This window comes from Heterodontus francisci, chromosome 24, assembly GCF_036365525.1.
Source record: "Heterodontus francisci isolate sHetFra1 chromosome 24, sHetFra1.hap1, whole genome shotgun sequence".
In the NCBI taxonomy this organism is placed as follows: Eukaryota; Metazoa; Chordata; class Chondrichthyes; order Heterodontiformes; family Heterodontidae; genus Heterodontus; species Heterodontus francisci.
Genome location: NC_090394.1, coordinates 41553270 through 41578863, shown reverse-complemented (window position 1 = coordinate 41578863; position 25594 = coordinate 41553270). Strand labels below are relative to the sequence as shown.

Sequence of the window (25594 nt, the reverse complement as noted above, 5' to 3'; positions counted from 1 at the left end):
TTTTGTGCCTGTTTTACACTCCAAAAAAACAGGTACAACCTGTACCCCTTACCCCTGAAGTGGTGGAACAGGTCCCTCATTTGTATCATCAATCACTATTAGCAGTTAGGGTTGGGCAATAAATGCTGATCTTGCAAGTGTTCCCATACCCTGACAAATCTGTTGTATAATGATTTGTATTTTTAGCTATGTTCTCACTTATTGTGCTTCTTTAAACTGTTGTTTGGTTTTGTCTCCCAGCTTTCTTCAATTTCTTGATTTCCCTGAGACATAGGGCCCAGTTTGTTTGTGTAATATATAAAAGGGGTGTTTAGGTCATTGACCAGGAACTGTACCAGAAGGTGTCACTGTGAGTCCTGGAGCAGTCGATTCACCTGGGGGTGAGTTCTGTGCAGCAAGAGCTGGGAGTTGAATCAAGTCTCACTGTCCAACAGGCTACGCACTGAACTCCAGGATTACGCAATCCCAGTTTCCAGGGAATTGCTTAGTTAAACTGCAGCTCCATGTCTCTCACGTCCTAAACAGGTATGTTCAACTTTTTTTTAATGCGAATTAGAAGGTAATTTAAACTGTAATAATACTGAAGAGAACAATTGCAGTTTGCACAGTTAAATGGATAATCAAAACAAAATCTCACTGGGTGTTGGTAAAAACTTTTTAATAACTAGTTAACCATTGTGTTTGACTGAAACTCTTTTTTTCTTCCTGAACTTTTTAAACTGCAGTTAAATGGGATTGATTGATACATCAGAGGGCATTTTCTGGTAAATTGTGTGTTTTTCTCCATTTTGACTCCAGGAGCTGAAGCACCTTGGAGTCGCTGTGTTCCTTTTTTTTAAAATGATGAACCACAAACAGTTTAGGAAAAAAAAGCACTTCAAAACTTTTTAAACTGTAGGAAGGGGCAGTAAATCCCCCAAACCCTTGGGGGAGTTGGAGTTAGTGAATACTTACTTAATAATTCACAGTGCTGCTGGTGAGAACAACTCTGATCGCTTCAAAAGAGGCAAACTTCTAAAAAGTTTTAAAACTGAGTTTATATATAAAGGCAGCTGGATCGTTTGTTAAAGAAGGACGCTGTTCTTTCCTTCTTTATCTGTAACTCCCTTCTCCCTCCTCCCTCACCCCCAGCCCCCCGCCTCCCCCCCCCCCCCCCCAAACAGTCAGCACTGATTTTCTTCTGGGGTGTGGGTCCCACAAGTGCTGGTCAAATTTGTGAACCTCACCTGGTTGCTCATTCTCCAAGTGTGAGCCCAATTGGGAAGCCCGGGTTTTTCCTCCAATGTGGGCATTATTTCCTGGTCGTCAACTGTAACTCATTTAAAATAACACTGACTGAAAGACTAAGTCAGCTAGCTATTTGACTGTGGGGAGCAGCATTATTATTGTTGGGGTCGGTTACCCATTTTACACTCCACCCGACTTTACTCACCATTGATCTCAAAGAATTCCGACCTGAAACCATCCCTTTCTTGGCCCGGTGAGTTGGGTTAAAATTGGAGCTACAATGTTCTTGCTATTTATTTTGTACTTGAGCAATGCCACTGGAGGTGGGCACATTTCTACTCTTGGGGAGGGGCACGTGGAGGAGGGGCTTGGGGTAGGATGGAGGAAAGAGGTGAGAGGGCGAGGGTGCAAAATGCGAGGAGGGAGAGAGAGGTGTGGGAGAGGAGGAGGTGGAGGTAGGATAAGAGGGAAAGGAGCAGAGGGGAGGGATGATGGAGATGAGAGGGGAGAAAGATGGGAGGGTAGAATGGGGTGGGGTAAGGGAAGGGAGGAGGGAAGGGGGTGAGAGAGGGGGAGGAGGGGAATGAGGGAGGGCTGGTGGGGGAGGGGCAGAGGTGGTATGGTGGAGACAGTCCTTTAGAGTTTACTGTGAAACCTCTTCCTGTGCTGAGGGCCCACTGTGGAGACACCATGGAATCGGGAACAAAGCGACTGAAGGAGAAGATCAAAGAGAAGCTGCCGGTGACTGGACCACAAGCTGCGACTGCCTCCGAGTTGGTGCGATGGTATTGCTACCACACCAACACCCATGGCTGCCGCAGGATTGTGGTATCAAGAGGCCGGCTGCGCAGGGCAGCCTGGGTGATCCTGACATTCGGCACAGTGGGCATCATCTTCTGGCAGTGCGCCCTCCTCATCACGTCCTACTACACCACCTCCGTCACCATCACAGTCCAGTTCCAGGAGATCACCTTCCCTGCTGTCACCATCTGCAACATGAACCCATACAGGTCAGTATCTGTGACCCTCAACCCGCAGCTCCTCGACTGTTTATCCTCAGCCTTCACTAACTCTACACTCTCTGTGAAGCCCAGGGTCTGTCCAAAAGAAAGACCTCCCATTTATATAGCATCTTTCACAATGTCAAGACATCCAAAAGTGCTTTATAGCCGCTGAAGAACTTCTTAAGTGTAGTCACTGTTGTAATGTAGGAAATACAGCAGACAATTTGCACACAGCAAACTCCCACAAACAACAAGATAATGACCAGAGTGTCTGTTTCAGTGATGTTGATTGAGGGATAAATATTGGCCAGGACACGAGGGAGGACCCCCCTCCTCTTCTCCTAAATAGTGACATGGGATCTTTTACATCCACCTGAGAGAGCAGATGGAGCCTCGGTTTAACGTCTCATCCAAAAGACTTCCTGGGGAGATGGTGGGAGCAGTTAGTGTTGATGCATTCAAATGCAAATTAAATAGATTTCTTGGACAAAACAATATTTTGGGATACAGTGCATAAATAGTTTTAGATCTGACATGTGCTAAGCGTAGCATGTTTGGGAGGAACAGGTGACTTTGGACCTATGGTTCCCAAAGCTCTCCACCACTGCGGGTTTCCTCACCTCATATCTGGGTCTTTGTAGACTAATTGATAAGAGATTGATTGCTATGATTAGTCAACATATCCATTATTGTTAAATCATGCAACTACAAGGATGGTAGAAGGTAAACCAGATGCCCTGGGCTTTATTGGTCCAGCAATTCCTATTTGCCCTGGGTTTACTCATGTCTCTTCACAGATACAATGCAACAAGACATCTCTTTGAGAAACTAGACCAGGCGACTCTGATTGCCATCAAGGAGCTGTACCACTTCACGAATGGTCCCAACAGCAGCCAGGCAAGAGCTCTGCCTGACATCGTCACAAAAGGCCAAGATGATGTAATGTTCCAGAACATTCCATTGTTGCAGATTGAGCTGATAGACCAGGAGTACAGTGTCGTGTCTGACCTCATCACCAGGAGACGCCACAGGGTCAAGGGGATGGTGAAAACCCAGTCCTTTGGGAGCGTCAACACACATAACAGGGCCAAACTGGTCGGCTTCAAACTGGTGAGTTATACCTCCAGCTTCCCAGCTTGTAATGAGACTCATTGGGCCCCAAATCTAACCTAGGCTGGGGTGCAGAGGTGGGGGGGAGGCAAAGCCGCATGCGGGGGCCAGGGGGCAGACCTGGATAGGCTGGATCTGGACTTCATGCCTGAATTTCTGCCATGGCCTTGTGAAGGCATCCAGGGCACCGAGAGCCCTGACTGACCAGAGCAAGCAGCCTGGGACCGACCACAGTGAGCAGCCTGGCATTGACCGGAGCGAGCGGGCTGACGCTGACCAGAGCGAGCGGGCTGACGCTGACCAGAGCGAGCGGGCTGACGCTGACCAGAGCGAGCGGGCTGACGCTGACAAGAGCGAGCAGCCTGGCATTGACCGGAGCGAGGGGGTTGACGCTGACCAGAGCTAGAGGGCTGGCGCGGACCAGAGCGAGCGGGCTGGCGCTGACCAGAGCAAGCGGGCTGGCATTGACCGGAGAGAACAGGCTGGGGCTGACCAGTGCGAGCAGCCTGGCATTGATCGGAGAGAACAGGCTGGCGCTGACCACAGCGAGCAGCCTGGCATTGACCGGAGCAAGCGGGCTGGCATTGACCGGAGCGAGCGGGCTGGCGCTGACCAGAGCGAGCGGGCTGGCGCTGACCACAGCGTGCAGCCTGGCATTGACCGGAGCGAGCGGGCTGGCGCTGACCAGAGCGAGCAGGCTGGTGCAGACCGGAGCGAGCGAGCTGGGGCTGACCAGAACGAGAGGCCTGGCGCTGGTTGGACCAAGCAGCCTGGCGCAGACCAGAACGAGCGAGCTGACAGTGATCAGAGCGAGTGGCCTGGCACTGACCACAGCCAGTGGCCTAGCGCTGACCAGAGCTCGTGGCCTAGGACTGACCAGAGCAAGTGGCCTGGCACTAACCGGAGCCTGTGGCCTGGCACTGACCGGAGCCCGTGGCCTGGCACTGACCGGAGCTCGTGGCCTGGCACTGACCGGAGCTCGTAGCCTGGCACTGACCGGAGCCAGCGGCCTGGCGCTGACCAGAGCGAGCAGGCTGATGTTGACCTTTTGCTGTTGTTGCTGCTGTTCCTTTTTGTGATGAGTATTCTCTTGTTTCCCTCTCCCTGGTGACAGTGCGACAAAAACGATGATAAAAATTCCACCTGCATCATCTACACATTCAATTCTGGCATAACCGCCATCCAGGAATGGTATCGGCTGCACTACCTCAACATCATGGCAAAGGTGCCCCATCAAACCAAACTGCAGATGGGTTACTCTGCTGATGACCTCATATTCACCTGTCTGTTCGATGGACTACCCTGTGATTCAAGGTTTATATATTCAGCTATAGATAAATTGGGCTGTTTGAATATTAAGCCGAGGCTCAGTGAGCAGTAATCAATCCTATGAATCAGGAGGTAGTGGGTTCAAGGCCCACTCCAGAGCCCTCAGCACATCATCCAAACTAACACTCCAGTGCAGTACTGAGGGAGCGTTGTACTGTTGGAGGGAAGGTCAGTTCAGAGGGACGCTGCACTGTCGGAGGGTCAGTTCAGAGGGACGCTGCACTGTCGGAGGGTCAGTTCAGAGGGACGCTGCACTGTCGGAGGGTCAGTTCAGAGGGACGCTGCACTGTCGGAGGGTCAGTTCAGAGGGACGCTGCACTGTCGGAGGGTCAGTTCAGAGGGACGCTGCACTGTCGGAGGGTCAGTTCAGAGGGACGCTGCACTTTCGGAGGGTCAGTTCAGAGGGACGCTGCACTGTCGGAGGGTCAGTTCAGAAGGACGCTGCACTGTCGGAGGGAGGGTCAGTTCAGAGGGACGCTGCACTGTCGGAGGGTCAGTTCAGAGGGACGCTGCACTGCCGGAAGGTCGGTTCTGAGGGACGTTGCACTGTCGGAGGGTCGGTTCTGAGGGATGCTGCACTGTCGGAGGGTCAGTTCAGAGGGATGCTGCACTGTCGGAGGGTCAGTTCTGAGGGATGCTGCACTGTCGGAGGGTCAGTTCAGAGGGACGCTGCACTGTCGGAGGGTCAGTACTGAGTGACGCTGTACTGTCGGAGGGTCAGTACTGAGGGATACTGTACTGCCGGAGGATCAGTATTGGGGGAGCGCGGCACTGTCGGAGGGTCAGTACTGAGGGATGCTATACTGTCGGAGGGTCAGTACTGAGAGGCGCGGCACTATCGGAGGGGCAGTACTGAGGGATGCTGTACCGTCGGAGGATCAGTACTGAGGGAGCGCGGCACTGTCGGAGGATCAGTAATGAGGAAAGTTCCACCATTGGAAATAGTTTCTCCATATTCACTCCTTTATCAATTTGAACCACCTCAATTAGATCACCCTTCAACTCGGTATACTCAACATCACTTTGTGTGGGGACATCATTCTGAGGCTGGGCATACAGTGTCTAAATGGGAACATTTGTCCTTTCTTTCCAATAACTGACCTACCCTGGCTGGTTGTGTTTCCTGTCCAGTTGCTAAGGTTTATGTCCGTCTCTCTCTCTCTCTCTCTTGCAGGAACTTTAGTCTAATGCACCATCCCCTGCACGGAAACTGCTTTACTTTCAACGGCGGAGAGAACAGAAGTGTTCTACGGACCATCAGCGGCGGCAGTGAAAACGGTAAAACCCACTGGACAAAACACATATACCTGCGACAGAAAGACAATGTCAAAAGTTAAAGAGAAAACAAACCAACATTTTACTCTGCTGATGTGGCCTACCCTTTACTCTGGGCTCCTGGTGCAGCCTATCCTTCACTATAGTCCACCCCACTCCCCTGCTTGGCCCCTACTCACTCCCCCACTCGTCACCCGCTCGCTGCTCAATCCCCCCGTCGCTGCTTGGCAACCCCCTCGCTTCTCCCCCATCCCGCCACTCGCTCATTACGTGGTGGCGTAAAGTGCATAGTGACATCAACAATGTAAGTGCGTGGTGACTTTGGCACACGCACGCACGCACGGATTAATGCTGGCAAATGTGGATGGACTTGGGATGACATAGGCCATCGGTCTGCATTGTCAGAAGACAAAATGTTTAATAACAGGGTGACATGAGGAATTCCTGCTATAGTTTGCTCAGCCTACATGTGCTGTGTAGCATGACCTGGAATACACCTTGTAGCAGACACCTGGGGGGAATTTGCTCTCCCCAAATTAAGTCCCTTACAGGAAGGTCTGTGAATGGCCTTCCCACCCTACTGCCAATTGAGGCCCTTAAGTGCGCAACTAAAAACCGTGCTGATTGCTTGCCGGCTCCGAGGTGGGAGCAGGAGCAGGGGCAGGGGGTGGGGGGAGTCCCCCGTTAAAAGGCACAGTGCCTGAATGAGGAACCTGGCACGTGAAGGGAGGGGCCCACTGAGAGCCACACTCTGCCCTTGCTGCTGACCCTCTCCCAGGAGACCCCTCCCACCTTGACCTGGGTCCAGCTCTGCTCCTGGGCCTCGGGTGAATGCTCCACTGGTAGCAGCCACCGCCTGGCGGTGGCACTGCTCAGTTACAGGGCAGCCGGCCTCTGATTGGCTGGTAGCTCTCAGAGGGCTGGACGTTTAGTTGCCGGGGTCCTTGATTCCGTGGAAAGCCCGCTGCTGTCCAGGTAAGTGCCTAATTAGCACTTGATGCACTTGGGCTTCCACATAAGGGGTGACACAGGAACTCACTTTTGCTGGAGGTCGACGCCCATCGCCCAGATAAAATCCTGGCCCATTCCAGCTCAAAAGTGTACATTTGACTACTCGATTCACATTTAACACGTTAACAGGTACCAGTGAAGTTGAACTGGTTCCAGTTTAAATCAGCTGGAAAAAGCTGCTTACAACTGGACAACTGGAGTCCCAACAGCCTTCCAGTTCTACTTGCCAGTTAACCCAGTTGCCCCAGTTTACATCAGTTGAGACCAGTTATGACCATTTGAAATTCGCAACTGGATCAACCTGGTTTTTCCTTCTGGGGAACGTGGCCTATCCTTCACTCTGGATCCCCGGGTAAATGAGGACTACTCTTTACTCTGGTGTGGGTTACCCTTTACTCTGCCCCTCCTGCTGTTACAGACTACTGTCAGCCAACAGCACAGAACAAGACAACTCTGGGTCCTTCGTAGTCTGAATAGCTCTGCTACTGGTTGGAGAAAACTATCTGAAATCTCTTATCACACATTTTGAATCTCCTTTCTCCTCCAGCAGTTTCCATTTTTCTCCTAAGCTTTGCTATAATTATAACCACTAGGTAGATGACCTTCAAGATAAACTTCTTCTTGCACATAAACTCTGACCGATAACCATCTTAATCTCTGACTGATAACCATTTCAATGTGTTCCTTGTTCCTACCCATTGTACTCTTATCAACTGGTTTCAACTTGACACCAAACACACTGTCACACTTCAATAGGTGTATGATTACTATCAATAACAACTAGAATTACACACTTGGACAGCAAAGGAGGCCATTCAACTCATCATGCCTGTGATAGCTCTCTGAAAGAACTTAGACCAGTTCCTTCACAGAGAATCACAGAATCACAGAATAATACAGTGCAGAAGAGGCCCTTCGGCCCATCGAGTCTGCACCGATGCATTAAAGACACCTGACCTGTCTACCTAATCCCATTTTCCAGCACTTGGCCCATAGCCTTGAATGTTATGACATGCCAAGTGCTCATCCAGGTACTTTTTAAAGGATGTGAGGCAACCCGCCTCTGCCACCCTCCCAGGCAGGGCATTCCAGACCGTCACCACCCTCTGGGTAAAAAAGTTCTTCCTCAAATCCCCCTTAAACCTCCTGCCCCTCACCTTAAACTTGTGACCCCTCGTAACTGACTCTTCAACTAAGGGGAACAGCTGCTCCCTATCCACCCTGTCCATGCCCCTCATAATCTTGTACACCTCGATCAGGTCACCCCTCAGTCTTCTCTGCTCCAGCGAAAACAACCCAAGCCTATCCAACTTCTCTTCATAGCTTAAATGTTCCATCCCAGGCAACATCCTGGTGAATCGTCTCTGCACCCCCTCCAGTGCAATCACATCCTTCCTATAATGTGGCGACCAGAATTGCACACAGTACTCCAGCTATGGCCTTACCATAGTTCTATACAACTCCAACATGACCTCCCTGCTTTTGTAATCTATGCCTCGATTGATAAAGGCAAGTATCCCATATGCCTTTTTCACCACCCTATTAACCCGCCCTTCTGCCGTCAGAGATCTATGGACAAACACGCCAAGGTCCCTTTGTTCCTCAGAACTTGCCAGTGTCAGGCCATCCATTGAACACTTCCATGTCACATTACTCCTTCCAAAGTGTATCACCTCACACTTTTCAGGGTTAAATTCCATCTGCCACTTTTCTGCCCATTTGACCATCCCGTCTATATCTTCCTGTAACCCAAGACACTCAACCTCACTGTTAACCACTCGGCCAATCTTTGTGTCATCCACGAACTTACTCATTCTACCCCCCACATAGTCATCTATGTAGTTTATATAAATGACAAACAATAGGGGACCCAGCACAGATCCCTGTGGTACGCCACTGGACACTGGCTTCCAGTTACTAAAACAGCCGTCTGTCATCACTCTCTGTCTCCTACAGCTAAGCCAATTTTGAATCCACCTTATCAAGTTACCCTGTATCCCATGTGCATTTGCTTTCTTGATAAGTCTCCCATGTGGCTTTGATGAAATCCATGTAAACTACATCAACTGCACTACCCTCATCTACACACCTGGTCACATGCTCAAAAAATTCAATTAAATTTGTTAGGCGTGACCTCCCTCTGACAAAGCCATGCTGACTATTCCTAATCAAATTTTGCCTCTCCAAGTGGAGATAGATTCTCTCCTTCAGAATTTTCTCCAATAGTTTCCCTACCACTGACATGAGACTCACTGGTCTGTAGTTCCCTGGCTTATCTCGACAACCTTTCTTATTTGGTGGGACCACATTAGCTGTTCTCCAGTCCTCTGGCACCTCTCCCATGGCCAGAGAGGAATTAAAAATTTGGGTCAAAGCCCCTGCAATCTCCACCCTCACCTCCCACAGCATCCTGGGACACAAATTGTCCAGACCTGGAGAATTGTCCACTTTTAAGCCTGCCAAAACCTCCAATACCTTGTCACTCCCTATGACAATTTGCTCAAGAACCTCACAGTCTCTCTCTCTGAGTTCCATATCTACATCCTCATTCTCTTGGGTGAAGACAGGTGTGAAGTATTCGTTCAACACCCTACCAATGTCCTCTGGCTCCACGCACAGATTTCCCCCTTTGTCCCTAATGGGTCCTACTCTTTCCCTGGTTATCCTCTTCCCATTGATATACTTATAGAATATCTTAGGATTTTCCCTACCTTTACCAGCCAGAGCTTTCTCATATCCCCTCTTTGCTCTCCTAATTGCTTTCTTAAGCTCCATCCTACACTTTCTATCCTCCACTAATGCTTCCATTGATTTGCTCTCCTTGTATTTGTTAAAAGCCTCTCTTTTCCTTCTCATCGTACCCTGAATGTTTCTGGACAACCATGGTTCTCTGGGCTTGTTGCTCCTACCTATTACCCTAGAGGGAACATGTTGGGTCCGTACCCTCCCCATTTCCTTTTTGAATGCCCCCCACTGCTTTTCTGTAGATTTCCCAACAAGTAACTCTTTCCAGTCTACCTTGGCCAGATCCTGCCTTATTTTACTAAAATTCACTCTCCCCAATCCAAAACCTTTTTTTGCAACTTGTCTATTTCTTTCTCCATAACAAGCTTAAATTGTACCATGTTGTGGTCGCTATCACCAAAAAGCTCCCCCACCAACACATCAACCACCTGTCCGGCTTCATTCCCCAGAATTAGATCCAGCACTGCACCCTCCCTTGTTGGATCCTCTACAGATTGAGCCAAAAAGTTCTCCTGTATACATTTTAAGAACTCCACTCCATCTAAGCCCTTAAGACAATGACTGTCCCAATTAATGTTGGGAAAGTTGAAATCACCTAATATAATTACCCTATTATTATTTTTACACACCTCTGCGAATTGCACACATATTTGCTCCTCAATTTCCCGCTGACTATCCGGGGGTCTATAATAAACACCTAGCAATGTGGCTGTCCCTTTTTTATTCCTAAACTCTACCCATAAAGCTTCATTTGATGCTCCCTCCAAGATATCATCTCTCCTTACTGCAGTGACTGACTCCTTAACTAATATTACAATGCCCCTTCCTCTTTTACCCCCTCCTCTGTCTCGCCTGAAGATTCTATATCCCGGGATATTGAGCTGCCAATCCTGCCCCTCCCTCAACCATGTCTCCGTGATGGCTACTATATCACAATTCCACGTGTCAATCCTTGCCCTTAACTCATCCGTTTTACCTGCAATACTCCTGGCATTAAAGTAGAGGCCTTCCATCCTGGTCTTACTCCCTTGAAACTTACTTCCGCTGTATTCCCTCTGACTTGTTTGCTTTCCTGTGTTTAGCTGTGTCCCTATTCTGCTGGGAATCTGTATCCCTTCCCCCTGCCAAATTAGTTTAAACTCCTCCCAACAGCACTAGCAAACCTGCCAGCAAGGATGTTAGTTCAGATGTAGACCGTCCCACTTGTACAGGTCCCACCTTCCCCAGAAACGGTCCCAGTGGTCCAGGAACCTAAAACCCTCCCTCCTGCACTAACTCTTAAGCCACGCATTCATCTGTGCTATTCTCCTATTTCTATACTCGCTAGCACGTGGCACTGGGAGTAATCCAGAGATTACAACCCGAGAGGTCCTGCTTTTTAGTCTACTGCCTAACTCCCTGAATTCTTGATGCAAGACCTCATCCCTCTTTCTACCTATGTCATTGGTACCAACATGTACCATGACCTCTGCCTCATCATCCTCCCCATTCAGGATGCCCTGCAGCCGTTCAGTGACATCCCAGACCCTGGCACCAGGGAGGCAACACACCTTCCTGGAGTCACGTTGATGGCCACAGTAGCGCCTATCTGTTCCCCTGACTATAGAATCCCCTATTATTATTGCTCTTCCTCTCTTTCCCCCTTCCTGTGCAGAAAGGCTGCTTGTGGTGCCAGAAGCTTGGCTCTGTCCGCACTCCCTGGAGGAACCAGCCTCATCAGCTTCCAAAATGGAATACCGATTTGCAAGCGGGATCCCAGGGGACTCCTGAACTACCTGCCTGTTTCTCTTGGACTGCCTGGTGGTCACCCATTCCCTTCCTTCCTCAAGTCCCTTCAGCTGCAGTGTGACCACCTCTCTAAACATGCTCTCCACGATGCTCTCAGACTCGCGGATGCTCCACAGTGTTTCCAGCCGCTGTTCCAGCTCTGAAACCCGAGCTTCCAGGAGCTGCAGCTGGACACACTTACTGCACACGTGCTGGTCCTGGGGACTGGAAATGTTCCCGGATTCCCACATGCAGCAAGAGGATCAAACCACGGCTTTAAGCTCTCCTGCCATGACTAAACCCTTTAAATTTAAAACTTTACAAGACTATTATAATAAAAAAAATCAACTAAGTCTTGCTAAAACAATGACTTACAATTCAATCCAGTTTGAAAAATACCCACCAGGACTTACTCACCAGTCAGCTGTGCTCTTTGGAAACTCTCGGCTCCCCTCACGCTCTTTGAGGACAGGGAGGAAATGAAAGGAGCTCCTCGCTCCCTCCTCACCGAACTCCCTCAGTCACAAAACTCCCACTTTAGCACTTTAATGCAGCCCCAAGTCAATACTCCAGTGCAAGCCTTCCCCGATCCCATTAATTATTTCTTCTTCATGTATTTACCACTTCACTTTTAAAAATTGTTGTACATTCTGCTTCCTCCACTATCTGTGGTTGGACATTTCATATCCTAGCAACCCTCTGCTTAACCATCTTTCTTCAACCTCTCCCTTTGTTCTTAAAGTGTATGTACTGTTGTTACCAACCCATCGCCCAATGGAAATAGTTTTTCCCTACATCAAGGCCTTTAATAATATTGAATCCCTCCTCTTAACCACCTCTGCACTAATAAATAATGTCCCTGTTTCTCTTCATGAAAGTTTCCCTTGGTATTTAAAAAAATACTTCCCGGCATCACTGGCAAGGCCAGCATTTATAAGTCCATCCCCAGTTTGAGAAGATGGCGGTGGGCCTCCTTCTTCAGCAATTTGATACAAGAGAAAGGCCTGCTAAACCACTTACAGGCGGCATTTAAGAGTCAACCATGTTGGTGCGGGACTGGAGTCACAGATAGGTCAAACTGGGTAACTATATCTCTGAAAGTTAGTGCTTTCAGCAGAGGACAGGATAAAACTTAGGAGGTGGTGCGGGGGAAAAAAATGAAAAAAACCTGCATCACACAGGAGCATTAACGAACAATGGCTGGTATCAGCCACGGCTCAGAGGGTATCTCTCTTGCCTCAAACAGGTCATGGGTTCAAGCCCCCCTCCAGAGACTTGAGCACATAATCCAGACTGACACTCCAGAGCAGTACTAAAGGAGTACCACACTGTCGGAGATGCCGTTTTTCAGATGAGACATTAAACCAAGGCCCCATCTGCCCTCTTCGGGCTAATCAAAGAGCAGCAATAGAATTCTTCCTGGTGTCCTGGCCAATATTTATCTCTCAATCAACATCACTAAAACCGATCGTCTGGTCATTCTCACATTGCTGTTTGTGGGAGCTTTCTGTGCACAAATTGGCTGCTGCGTTTCCTACATTACAACAGTGCCTACACTTCATTGCTGTAAAATATTTTGGGATGTCCTGAAGTTATGAAAGGCACTATATGAATATAAATCTTTCTTTCTTTTCTATCTCAAAGGCCTGAAGTTGACTCTGCACCTGGATGAGAATGAGTATAATCCATATCTGGTCACCTCAATGGGAGCAAAAATTGTCATTCATGATCAGAATGAACAGCCCTTTGTTGAAGACGTAGGGATTGAGATACAGACAGCAACCGAGACAGCCATGGGCCTCGACATGGTAAACCACCCAACCAGAAACTCGTCCACCAGGGCTGGGGGAGGAGGGGAAATTAAACATCATGCATGAGCTCATAATTCTGGTTCAACAGATGCCATAGCAAACCTCATGGCCTTCTACGAACCCTGTTTGGAACTGGAAACAAATGTCAGGGCTGTTTTCTTCGGGAGAAACAAGGAAGACTTTGAGGTTACCTGGCCAAAGGTTCTTAAAGGAACTGACAAAAATGTGGTGATGCAATTTAAAAATGTTGTTAGTTAGGAATAACGATGGAAGTGAGGGGGGACTTTATCACTCAGAAAGTAATGGAGTTGGCATAGAATGTTAATTGTATATTAATTGTGCTTAATTGTATGCAGGTGTTGAGCATTAACTGGGGTTTCACTTGAGAACATATAACAGATACTTATTGAAACTGGGGGGTTGGTTGAGTTGGGAGGTATATGCTTGTAATGTTTAACTCTGTAAATAAATGGAAGACTGAGTAAAGATTGGCTCCTGTACTATCCCTCACCAACTGTCTTTCTGCAATACAACACAGAAATGCAGCCAGTATAGATGGGCTCAGGAGCAATTTGATGTGTTTTTGGAGAGAGGGAGAGGGGTTAGGGAATTGATGAGAAAGTGAATAGGTGAGGTTCAGGGATATGGTGTGAGGGTGGTTAGGCTGGACTGAGGGAGCAGGGAGAAGGTGGGATTGAGGGGTGATGGGGAGAAGGTGGGTAGGTGGGGTTGCGGGAGATGGGGAGAAGGTGGGTAGGTGAGATTCAGATCTATGACCTGGAGATCTAATGGCTTGTTCAATATAGGGTGTAAGGATAAGCTCAGGAACTACAGGCCGGTGCCAGTCAGTTTAACCTTGATGGTGGGAAAGCTTTTAGAAACGATAATTGGGGACAAAATTATGAGTTCCTTGGATAAATGTGGATTATTTAAGGAAAGCCAGCATGGATTTATTAAGGGTAAATTGTGTTTAACTAATTTGGTTGAGTTTTTTGATGAGGGTAGTGTGGTTGATATGGTGTACATGAGCTTCCAAAAAGTATTTGATAAAGTGCCACATAACAGGCTTGTCAGCAAAGTTAAAGCCCATGGAATAAAAATGACTGTGGCAGCATGGATACGAAATTGGCTGAGTGACAGGAAACAGAGAGTAGTGATGAACAGTTGTTTTTCAGACTGGAGACAGGTATATAGCGGGGTTCCCCAGGGATAAATGTTAGGACCCCTGCTTTTCTTGATCTATATTAATAATCTAAACTCGGGTGTGCGGAGCACAATTTCAAAATTTATAGATGACACAAAACTTGGAAGTATTATGAACTATAAAGAGGATAGTTATAAACTTCAAAAGGACATAGACAGGCTGGTGGAATGGGCAGACACATGGCAGATGGCAGAAAAGTATGAACTGATTCATTTTGGTAGATGAATGAGGAGAGGCAATATAAATTAAAGGGTACAATTCTTCAGGGATGCAGGAGCAGTGGGACCTAGGGGTATATGTACATAAATCATTGAAGGTGGCAGGGAGGGTGGTGAAAACAGTTAATATAGCATATAAAGTACAAAAGCAAGGAATTTATGGTGAACCTCTATAAAACGCTGGTTTGGTCTCAACTGGAGTATTGTGTCCAATTGTGGGCACCGCACTTTAGGAAGAATGTGAAGGCATTAGAGAGGGTGCAGGAAAGATTCACGAGAATGGTTCCAGGGATGAGGAAATTCAGTTAGTGGATAGGTTGAAGAAGCTGGGATTGCTCTCCTTCAAGAAAAGAAAGTCAAGAGGAGATTTGATAGAAGTGTTCAGAATCATGACGGGTCTGGAGAGAGCAGATGGGGAGAAACTGTTCCCATTGACAAAAGGGTCAAGACCCAAAGGACAAAAGGCAACATGGAGAAAAACTTTTTTATGCAGTGGGTGGTTAGTATCTGGAATTCACTGCCTGAGAGTGTGGTGGAGGCAAACTCAATCATGGCTTTCAAAAGGATATTGGATAATTATCTGAAGGGAAAAAATTGCAGGGCTACGAGGAAAAAGCAGGGAAATAGGACCAGCTGAGTTGCTCTGGCAGAGAGCTGGCATGGACACGACAGGCCGAATAGCCCCCTTCTGTGTTGTAACCATGGGGCGGCACAGTGGCGCAGTGGTTAGCACCGCAGCCTCACAGCTTCAGCGACCCGGGTTCAATTCTGGGTACTGCCTGTGTGGAGTTTGCAAGTTCTCCGTGTCTGTGTGTGTTTCCTCCAGACTTGCAGGTTGATAGGTAAATTGGCCATTAGCAATTACCCCTAGTATAGGTAGGTGGTAGGGAAAATATAGGGACAGGTGGGGATGTGGTAGGAATATGGAATTAGTGTAGGATGGTCGGCACAGACTCGGTGGGCCGAAGGGCCTGTTTCAGTGCTGTATCTCTAAACTAAACTAAACTAAACAAAACATTCTATGATAAATGAAATGATGGGTTTAGTCTGCGCACAAAGGCTTGTTGTACTGTGCTGAATTCCCACTGCTGGGTTAACATCTGTGTGGAAACAGCGCACAGGAATGTGTTGAGTGTTTGTACACAATCTTCACTGATTGGAAGATCTACTTTGGTGGTTTTGTTAGCTGTAAATTGCCTCTTCCTGAAGACTTTCAGAACTGTGCTTTACACAGAGTCCTTTTTGTTGTTTCAGACTGTATTGAAGAGGCTGAGCAGCCCGTACAGTGACTGTACAGTGGACGGACTCGATGTGCCGGTGACGAACCTCTACAACAAGACCTACTCATTGCAGGTAAGGTTCCAGCTCACTTGCAGCCAGCGGCACAAATCTGAGGGTTGAAGGTAAAGACTGCAGACTGATGCCGCTGATTTTTCTGTTTCCCGCACAGATGTGTCTGCACTCCTGCTTCCAGATGGAGATGGTCCGTAGCTGTGGCTGCGCTCACTATGAGAAGCCATTGCCAGCGGAAGCAGAGTACTGCGACTACACAAAATACCCGGGATGGAGTGAGTTCACACTTCCTCTGCCTGTAGATATCTCCAGTTGTGTAGCATTCTGTCACATCCAAAGGTCATGACATAGCAAGTCACTTTGAAACATATTGACCTGTCTTCTTCTTCTTTTGGGCCTCCTTATCTCGAGAGACAATGGATACGCGCCTGGAGGTGGTCAGTGGTTTGTGAAGCAGCGCCTGGAGTGGCTATAAAGGCCAATTCTGGAGTGACAGGCTCTTCCACAGGTGCTGCAGAGAAATTTGTTTGTTGGGGCTGTTGCACAGTTGGCTCTCCCCTTGCGCCTCTGTCTTTTTTCCTGCCAACTACTAAGTCTCTTCGACTCGCCACAATTTAGCCCTGTCTTTATGGCTGCCCGCCAGCTCTGGCGAACGCTGGCAACTGACTCCCACGACTTGTGATCAATGTCACACGATTTCATGTCGCGTTTGCAGACGTCTTTATAACGGAGACATGGACGGCCGGTGGGTCTGATACCAGTGGCGAGCTCGCTGTACAATGTGTCTTTGGGGATCCTGCCATCTTCCATGCGGCTCACATGGCCAAGCCATCTCAAGCGCCGCTGACTCAGTAGTGTGTATAAGCTGGGGGTGTTGGCCGCTTCAAGGACTTCTGTGTTGGAGATATAGTCCTGCCACCTGATGCCAAGTATTCTCCGAAGGCAGCGAAGATGGAATGAATTGAGACGTCGCTCTTGGCTGGCATACGTTGTCCAGGCCTCGCTGCCGTAGAGCAAGGTACTGAGGACACAGGCCTGATACACTCGGACTTTTGTGTTCCGTGTCAGTGCGCCATTTTCCCACACTCTCTTGGCCAGTCTGGACATAGCAGTGGAAGCCTTACCCATGCGCTTGTTGATTTCTGCATCTAGAGACAGGTTACTGGTGATAGTTGAGCCTAGGTAGGTGAACTCTTGAACCACTTCCAGAGCGTGGTCGCCAATATTGATGGATGGAGCATTTCTGACATCCTGCCCCATGATGTTCGTTTTCTTGAGGCTGATGGTTAGGCCAAATTCATTGCAGGCAGACGCAAACCTGTCGATGAGACTCTGCAGGCATTCTTCAGTGTGAGATGTTAAAGCAGCATCGTCAGCAAAGAGGAGTTCTCTGATGAGGACTTTCCGTACTTTGGACTTCGCTCTTAGACGGGCAAGGTTGAACAACCTGCCCCCTGATCTTGTGTGGAGGAAAATTCCTTCTTCAGAGGATTTGAACGCATGTGAAAGCAGCAGGGAGAAGAAAATCCCAAAAAGTGTGGGTGCGAGAACACAGCCCTGTTTCACACCACTCAGGATAGGAAAGGGCTCTGATGAGGAGCCACCATGTTGAATTGTGCCTTTCATATTGTCATGGAATGAGGTGATGATACTTAGTAGCTTTGTACACTTAGTAGTGTAGTTAAAAATGCAGTATCCATTTTGTGCACAGCAAGATCCCCCAAACTGCAACAAGTTGAATTTACCGTTAGTCTCTTTAGATGGTGATTTTGGGGGAGGGATGTTCAGCAGTATATCAGGAAACGGATAACGGAGAGCTATGATCAATGCGTTTGAAATCATTAGGGGTTTTGATAGGAGAAGCTGTTTCCTCTGGTGGGGGCGTCCAGAACAACGGGTGATAGTCTTCAAATTAGAGCTAGTCTGTTCGGAAGTGAAATCAGGAAGTACGTGTTCACACAGTAGTGGAAATCTGAGACCATATGGATTTCATTATGTATTCGTCATTCGAGATTATTATGTTACGTGCGATTGTTTAAGAAACTGCTTTTGTTTTCCCACAGTTTCCTGCTATTACAGACTGCGCAACCAGTTCATTCAGGAGCAGTTGGTTTGCCAGAAGACCTGCCGACCTGCCTGTCAGTGAGTTCCTGAGATCCGAAACCTGACAATCATTCCGCAACTCAGAGAGAAATCTGGAGAGATGCACCAAAGATACAGAATTGTAAAATTTCCCCATAGCATTTACAACCCCGCACCTTCTCAGCATTTGTTACAGAGAAAAGCATCTCCCTCCCTACCTTCGGATTCTCAGACCACCCGAGCAAATACAGTAGAGAACCGGTGTCCAGTTCAAAGCTGGTCCTGTACTGGGCCAGCGTCCAGTTCAAAGCTGGTCCTGTACTGGGCCAGCGTCCAGTTCAAAGCTGGTCCTGTACTGGGCCAGCGTCCAGTTCAAAGCTGGTCCTGTACTGGGCCAGCATCCAGTTCAAAGCTGGTCCTGTACTGGGCCAGCGTCCAGTTCAAAGCTGGTCCTGTACTGGGCCAGCATCCAGTTCAAAGCTGGTCCTGTACTGGACCAGCGTCCAGTTCAAAGCTGGTCCTGTACTGGACCAGCGTCCAGTTCAAAGCTGATCCTGTACTGGGCCAGCGTCCAGTTCAAAGCTGATCCTGTACTGGGCCAGCGTCCAGTTCAAAGCTGATCCTGTACTGGGCCAGCGTCCAGTTCAAAGCTGGTCCTGTACTGGGCCAGCGTCCAGTTCAAAGCTGATCCTGTACTGGGCCAGCGTCCAGTTCAAAGTTGATCCTGTAGAGCCAATGCCCAATTCAATTTTCCTATCTTTGTATTTAGTAGCAAGCTGAGTCACTGAGGTAATGCTCTGTGTAATCTTTCCACAGTTCCAAGGAATGGACAATGACCATCAGTGTTGCCCAGTGGCCTTCATCACCATCTGAGGTGAGCAGAATCACCTGGAGAGATGTATCCATTACATACGAACATACAAATTGGGAGCAGGAGTAAGCAATTCGGCCCCTCAAGCCTGCACTGCCATTCAACAAGATCATGGCTGATATGATTGTAACCTCAACTCCACATTCCCACCTACCCCCAATAACCTTTCACCCCTTGCTTATCAAGAATCTATCTACCTCTGCCTTAAAAATATTTAAAGACTCTGCTTCCACCACCTTTTGAGGAAGAGAGTTCCTAAGACTCATGACCCTCTGAGAGAAAACATTTCTCCTCATCTCTGTCTTAAATGGGTGACCCCTTATTTTTAAATAGTGACCCCAAGTTCTAGATTCTCCCACAAGGGGAAACATCCTTTCCACATCCACCCTGACAAGACCCCTCAGGATCTTATATGTTTCAATCAAGTCGCCTATTACTCTTCTCAACTCCAGCGGGTACAAGCCTAGCCTGTCCAACCTCTCCTCAAAAGACAACCCGCATATTCCACGTATTAGTCTAGTAAACTTTCTCTGAACTGCTTCCAATGCATTTACATCCTTCATTAAATAAGGAGACCTATACTGTACACAGTACTCCAGATGTCCATCCTCTCGTAATTGGATTATTCATTTACTGTCACTGTATCAGATGAGAAATAGTGTGAATAGACATCTGCACACACTCATTCATACACACACACATTCAATTACCCACACTCACAAACAACCTTACACACATAGTCCAGTCAGTCACAAACCCAGTCACATCCATGAGCACTCACAAATAAAAACACATTCACATCATCTCACATGCTCACTCATTCTCATTACAGTCAGAAACACACACATAAAAACACATGCAAACCTACAACTGAGATACACACAAGCCCCCAGACACAAACACATACACTGACACCCATACACTCCCCTGAAAAGAAAGATAGATTTGCATTTAAATAGCACCTTTCATGACATCATGACATCCCAAAGCACTTTATAGCCAATTAAGTACTTTTGAAGTGTAATCACTGTTGTAATGTAGGAAGCGTGGCAGCCAATTTGCACACAGCAAGCTCCTAAAACAACCATGTGATAAATTGCCAGATAATCTGTTTTTTTGTGATGTTGATTGAGGGATAAATATTGGCCAGGACACTAAGGATAACTTCCCTGCTCTTCTTGGAAATAGTGCCATGGGGTCTTTTCACATCCATCTTAGAGAGCAAACAGCCTTGGTTTAATATCTCATCTGAAAGGCAGCACCCCCAACAGTGCAGCACTCCCTCAGTATTGCACTGGAAAATCAGTTTACATTTTTGTGTTCACATCTCTGAAGTGAGACTTGGACCCACAACCTTCTGTCTCAGAAGCAAGAGTACTACCAACTGAGGCACAGCCAACACACCCTGTACTGGTGAGCTTGTGCAACTTATCTCTGGGAGGGTGGAGCAGAGCACATGGAAGGTTTCTCAGGGAGTTGGATTGGCTCAGTGGTAAAGTGTATCGGACATGGTGAGGGGGAAGAGAGAAAAACAGCCTGCTGATGGTGTTACCGAGCTGCTCCCATTATGATCTTTGGCTGAATGTGATGAGATTATCTCACTCCATTGTCTTTCCTGTCATAGGAGTGGATCCTTCGTCTTCTGAGCTGGGAAAAAGGGCTTCATGGAAACAGAACATTAAGAAAGTAAGTTCTGATTTGTTAACTTGCCCTAATCTCCTCAGGGTGCTGCATCACCAGTACAGGATGGGTTTCACTGAGCTGGAGCCCTCTAGTAGCTCACCCCAGTGACATCCTTTGTGAGTCTGGACAGTAAGTGGCATTGAGCAATTCAACTGTGGTAGGATTACCACACATGCACACACTCAAAACCATACCTGGCAGGGCCTTTGTTGACCAGGTGACCAGGTGTTCCACACCACTTACCAACAACAGATATAAAAAAAACAGATGGGAAGGGTATTGGTCCATTGGGATTCTGTACAAGGGGCTTAATTAAGACCCTGTACAATGGAGGTGAATGGGAAGAGATTTCCTACATTACAACAATGACTACACTTCAAAAAGTACTTCATTGGCTTTAAAGCACTTTGAAGGCACTATATAATACAAGGCTTTCTTCTTTCACTGGGATTCCATGCAATGAGAGTTAGGGGCAGGGATTTAGCCTATTCTGTGCTTTATGTCTGTACTTAATAGGCATGTATATAACAGAGTGCACAGACTACACTGAGATTTCATGGTCTTATTTCCACTTGACAGGAATGAATTGGCCAATCTGGGCATCTTCTACAAAGATCTGAATCTGAGGAGCATCTCTGAGACAGCTGCAAATAATGTAAGTATTGGAATGATATGCATTGGACACCCTGATGGCCCATAAAGCTTACTGTGGGTGCTTGAGCCAAACAGAGCAGGAAGATCCCAGGTTTGTTCACTGGTCTGTGCTAAGCTAATTGATCTCAGTTGGGACAACAGCAGAGGCAGAGTGTCTCAGTGCCAGTGGGTTAGGGATTAGAATGTTGGTAAAGGTTCCCACTCCTGATTGGTATCCAAAGGTGCAGACTAGAAGTGGACCAAACTGGGATCAGGTGATTACGGGGATCAGTCCTGTGATACCTCTGTGATTGAATAGCTGATGACTATCACACATAAATAATAGTCTCCAGATGAAAATATCCATTGCTGAAATTGTATCCCAGCAAGGAGTCTTCAGGAGAGTTAAATAGGAACAGGAGTAAGCCATTCAGTCCCTGGAGCCTATTCTGCCATTCAGTTAGATTATGGTTCATCTATATCTTGACCTCCATTGTTTTTGTAACCCATAAATTTTTCTTAGGCAAGGATATTATCAATTTTAGTTTTGAAATTTTCAGTTGACCTCCAGCCTCAATATCTTTTTGGTGAGAGAGTTCCAAATCTCGACCACCCTTTGTGTGGAGAATGCTTCCTAACATCACTCATGAACAACCTAGCTATAATTTTAAGGTTATGTCCCTTTGCTCTGGACTCTCCCTATCAAATCCTTTAATAACCTTAAACACTTTCCTTTGACCACTCCTTAATCTTCTATATTCAAGAGAATACAGCCTTCTCTATGCAATCTGTCCTCATAATTTAAACCTTTTTGTCCCAGAGAGGAAGGGAGAGAAATGGAGAGAAAACAGTCCATGAAAGGGACTGCAAACACTGGCATTCCAACAATCATCTCTTAACTGTCAATCAAAACCATTTACCCCAGATGTCAATCACCTGGGATACTCTAGAATTCTAAAATAGCTTGATGCATTGATCCACAGCAAGTACATTCAACTGCCTGTGATAAATGATAATGACACATTGTACATCTTGGTAACTGATTGACTGAAGCATTCAAACAACACTTTATGGAGCAGGGGTAGCCAGCCATTTTGTGGTGAGGTGGTGGGGTGGGCACATTACAATTTCTGTCCTACATAGGGGGCTGGTGAGAAAATTTCGGAAAGATAAAGGCATTAAAAATTTATCTTACTATTAAAACAACAACAAACGTGCATTTTTGTGAAGCGAGCTTTAAATGAGAAGACTAATTTATTGACTTACTTTCTCGTTACTGTATTGAACACTGATTTAGTGGCATTGCTTTTGCTTGCATAAGTACTCAATCTCTGCCCGCACACTTGATGTAGCGATGCGGAGTATTCCAGATAGATGTCCATCTGTCAGGGGTGATCTTGATCTCTTTCTCCCACCCTCCCTCTTCCCCCCTCCCTCCCCCCACCTTCCCTCCTCTCTCAACCCTACCTCCCTCTGTCTCTCCCTTCCCCCCTTCATCTCCCCTCCCTCTGTCTCTCTCTTTCCCCTCCCTCTGTCTCTCTCTTCCCCCTCTCTCTGTCTCTTTCTCTCCCCCTCTCTCTGTCTCTTTCTCTCCCCTCTCTCTGTCTCTCTCTCTACCCTCTCTCTCTCTCTCTCTCTCCCCCTTCCCTCCTGTCTCTCTCTCCCTTTCTTTCCCCTCTCTCTCTGCCTCTCTCCCCCCACCATCTCTGTGCCTCCCCCTCTTTGCCCCCTCTCTCTGTCTCTCCCCACTTCTCTCTCTATCTCCCCTCTTTCTCTCTGTCTCCCTCTCTCTTCCCATTCTCTTTCTGTGTCTGTCTCTCACTCCCCACTCCACGTTCGCTGCTCCCCGCTGTCCACTGCTCGGTCTCCTCTCTCAGTTTCCTGCTCCCTGTTGCTCGCTCCTCGCTCGCCATCTGTGCACTCCCACCGTAAATGTGGATCATAGAGACAGGCTGTGAATGCCACATCTCTGCTGGGCACAGCCATATTGTGTGGGCGCAGGGTGCTAACAAACCTATAGCTGCCCACCGAGGTGCCTGACATTCTGGAAGTTTACACCCCCAAGCCGGATGGAAACCTTTAGAGGGTGGGACTCTGGCCCACAGGCCGTATGTTGGACAATCATTTTATGGAGGGACACAGGATGTTGGGAACTAGACTGAATTGAATGACATCCCACTGGAGAACATATCATCCCATCCCACCTGACTGCCGCTGTAATAAAGCACTTGTCACCTGTCTTCCAATAGCAACTTGGAGTATAATGTATCAGGTCAGTCCACTCAGCACAGAATGTTAAAATACAACAACTCGCATTTATATAGCACCTCTAGCATAATAAAACATCCCAGGGTGCGTCACAGGAGTGTCAAACAAAATTTGACACCAAGCCACACAAGGAGATATTAGACTAGATGACCAAACTGTTGGTCAAAGAGGTAGGTTTTAAGGTGCATCATAAAGGAGGACAGAGAGCCAGACAGGCTGAGAAGTTTAGGGAGGGAATTCCAGAGCTTAGGGCCTAGGCAGCTGAAGACACGGCCACCAATGATGGAGTGATTAAAAGCCAGAATTGGAGGAGTGCAGAGATCTTGGAGGGTTGGAGGAGGTTACAGAGGTAGGGAGGGACAAAACTATGGAGGGATTTGAAAGCAAGGATGTGAATTTTAAAAGTGAAACTTCGCTGGACTGGGAACCAATGTCTTGATTCTTCTCTGTCTTGTATCGATAAGGCTGGCCACTTTCTGCAAGTGAACTTTAAGAGCCCATGCTGTCGCTATAAAATATAATTCTAATTGAATGATCTAACCCAAACAATAGGCTCATTTAGTGAAGTAAAATACTGCAGTTGCAGGAAATCATTAAAAACTGGCAAAGGGGTGCAGACCTCAGGAGCCTGGTACCAGGTGCCAGCACAGGGGTCTGATCAGCGACTGCACCTCAAGTCCCAACCCGCACCTTCCCCAAATTCAGGGGTCCAGGCCATAATCGATGACTGTTTTAATACTTCCACCTCTCTCATTCCAGGTTGTCACCTTGCTGTCAAACTTTGGAGGCCAGTTGGGTCTGTGGATGAGCTGTTCTGTAGTTTGCATCATCGAGATTGTAGAAGTGCTCTTTATTGACATGTTCTTGATCGCCATGCGGAAAGGTGTGCAGACCATACGCAAGTGGTGGCAGAAGGAACAGGAGGAGCTGCCAACAACCACCAGTAACGCGGCTCGCGAAACTCCATTCTACATCAGTGATGAAGACCCACCAACTTTCAACTCTGCCCTCCAGCTGCCTCGTCCCCCTGTCCAAGACAGGCTTCCCCCCACTTATGAAACCGTGCGGATACGCAGTGGTTTCAACCCGGACACCTCCACTATGGAGTCCTGCAGTCATTGATTGCAGTGTTGGATGGATGTTTGACACTGTAATTTAGTTTAGCAGTAGAATGATCCATTATAGGAGGGTTGGGGGCGACCAAGCCAGCGTAGGGTGAGCAAGCATAGGGAGAGGTGAGCTGATGCAGCGGGAAATATGTCAGTGCAAGGAAGGCGTGAGCCAGTGCAGGGGAGGGGCAAGCTAATGTAACACAATCATTCGGAGCTAATGATTCCATACTTCCAGAAACTGTGCAGTCTTCTCATCTTTTATCTTTGTGATTCAATCAGTAATAAATGCTTGTTTCAAATCATTGCCAATAACAAACTACTGATTATCCAGCTGGAGCCAGTTCTGTCCATACAAAACAAGTTTGTTTGGTTCTACCATGTAACAAAAGTCACAGATTATACACAGTGTTTGAGAGGTTAGAATGACTATTGTTTTAGCTTGCTGCAGTAGCATGACCTATAACTGGTGTCTAACATATTGTAGGGGAGACTGGCATAGGGAACCATAGGATACTTGGCGTAACTTAGGTCCCTGTAACTTGAGAAAGCTTGCCTGCTAGACACACAAATTATATGAATACCTAATCAGAAGGAAACAAGCTCAGGAGGGAGAGACCCGAATCCTATGGATAGAGTAATCAAGAGGTTGACGAGGTGAATAATATAATCAAGGCAGGATGAGATCAGGGAAGGCAATAGATGGGGGATGATGTAATTAAGAAACAGTTTATCAAGTAAACCTCCTGTAAAACTGTATAAAATGACTACTGGAACACTGTACTAGCAGAACCCCTACAATCATTCATGAGAGTAGGACTTCTTGCATGCTCGGAAATAAAGATTGCTGATTTGTACAAGACATCCGACTCTCAATGCGTTTTTGGGTACCGGGGCAAGCCCTCATGCTTACAATATTTTATTGTAAAAATAAATCTGATTTAAAATTACAAA

General features: G+C 47.4%; 1 protein-coding gene and 1 long non-coding RNA gene across 2 annotated transcripts; one reads left to right on the top strand and one right to left on the bottom strand.

Annotated features, from left to right (window-relative positions):
• The first annotated feature begins 332 nt into the window (after positions 1–332).
• On the top strand, positions 333–25594 carry LOC137383344 (amiloride-sensitive sodium channel subunit gamma-like). Its single transcript, XM_068056055.1, has 13 exons — positions 333–525; positions 1899–2237; positions 3029–3341; positions 4456–4655; positions 5845–5948; positions 13113–13276; positions 15956–16054; positions 16152–16269; positions 18058–18136; positions 18893–18950; positions 20572–20633; positions 21210–21285; positions 24291–25594. Exons 2-13 carry the CDS (start codon positions 1918–1920, stop codon positions 24651–24653), a joined length of 1956 nt encoding a protein of 651 aa, XP_067912156.1. The 5' UTR covers positions 333–525; positions 1899–1917; the 3' UTR covers positions 24654–25594.
• LOC137383345 (uncharacterized) lies at positions 1171–6111 on the bottom strand. Its single transcript, XR_010977384.1, has 3 exons — positions 6050–6111; positions 5776–5977; positions 1171–2216 (listed from the first exon to the last, which is right to left on the bottom strand). It is a non-coding gene; the product is annotated as an uncharacterized lncRNA (long non-coding RNA).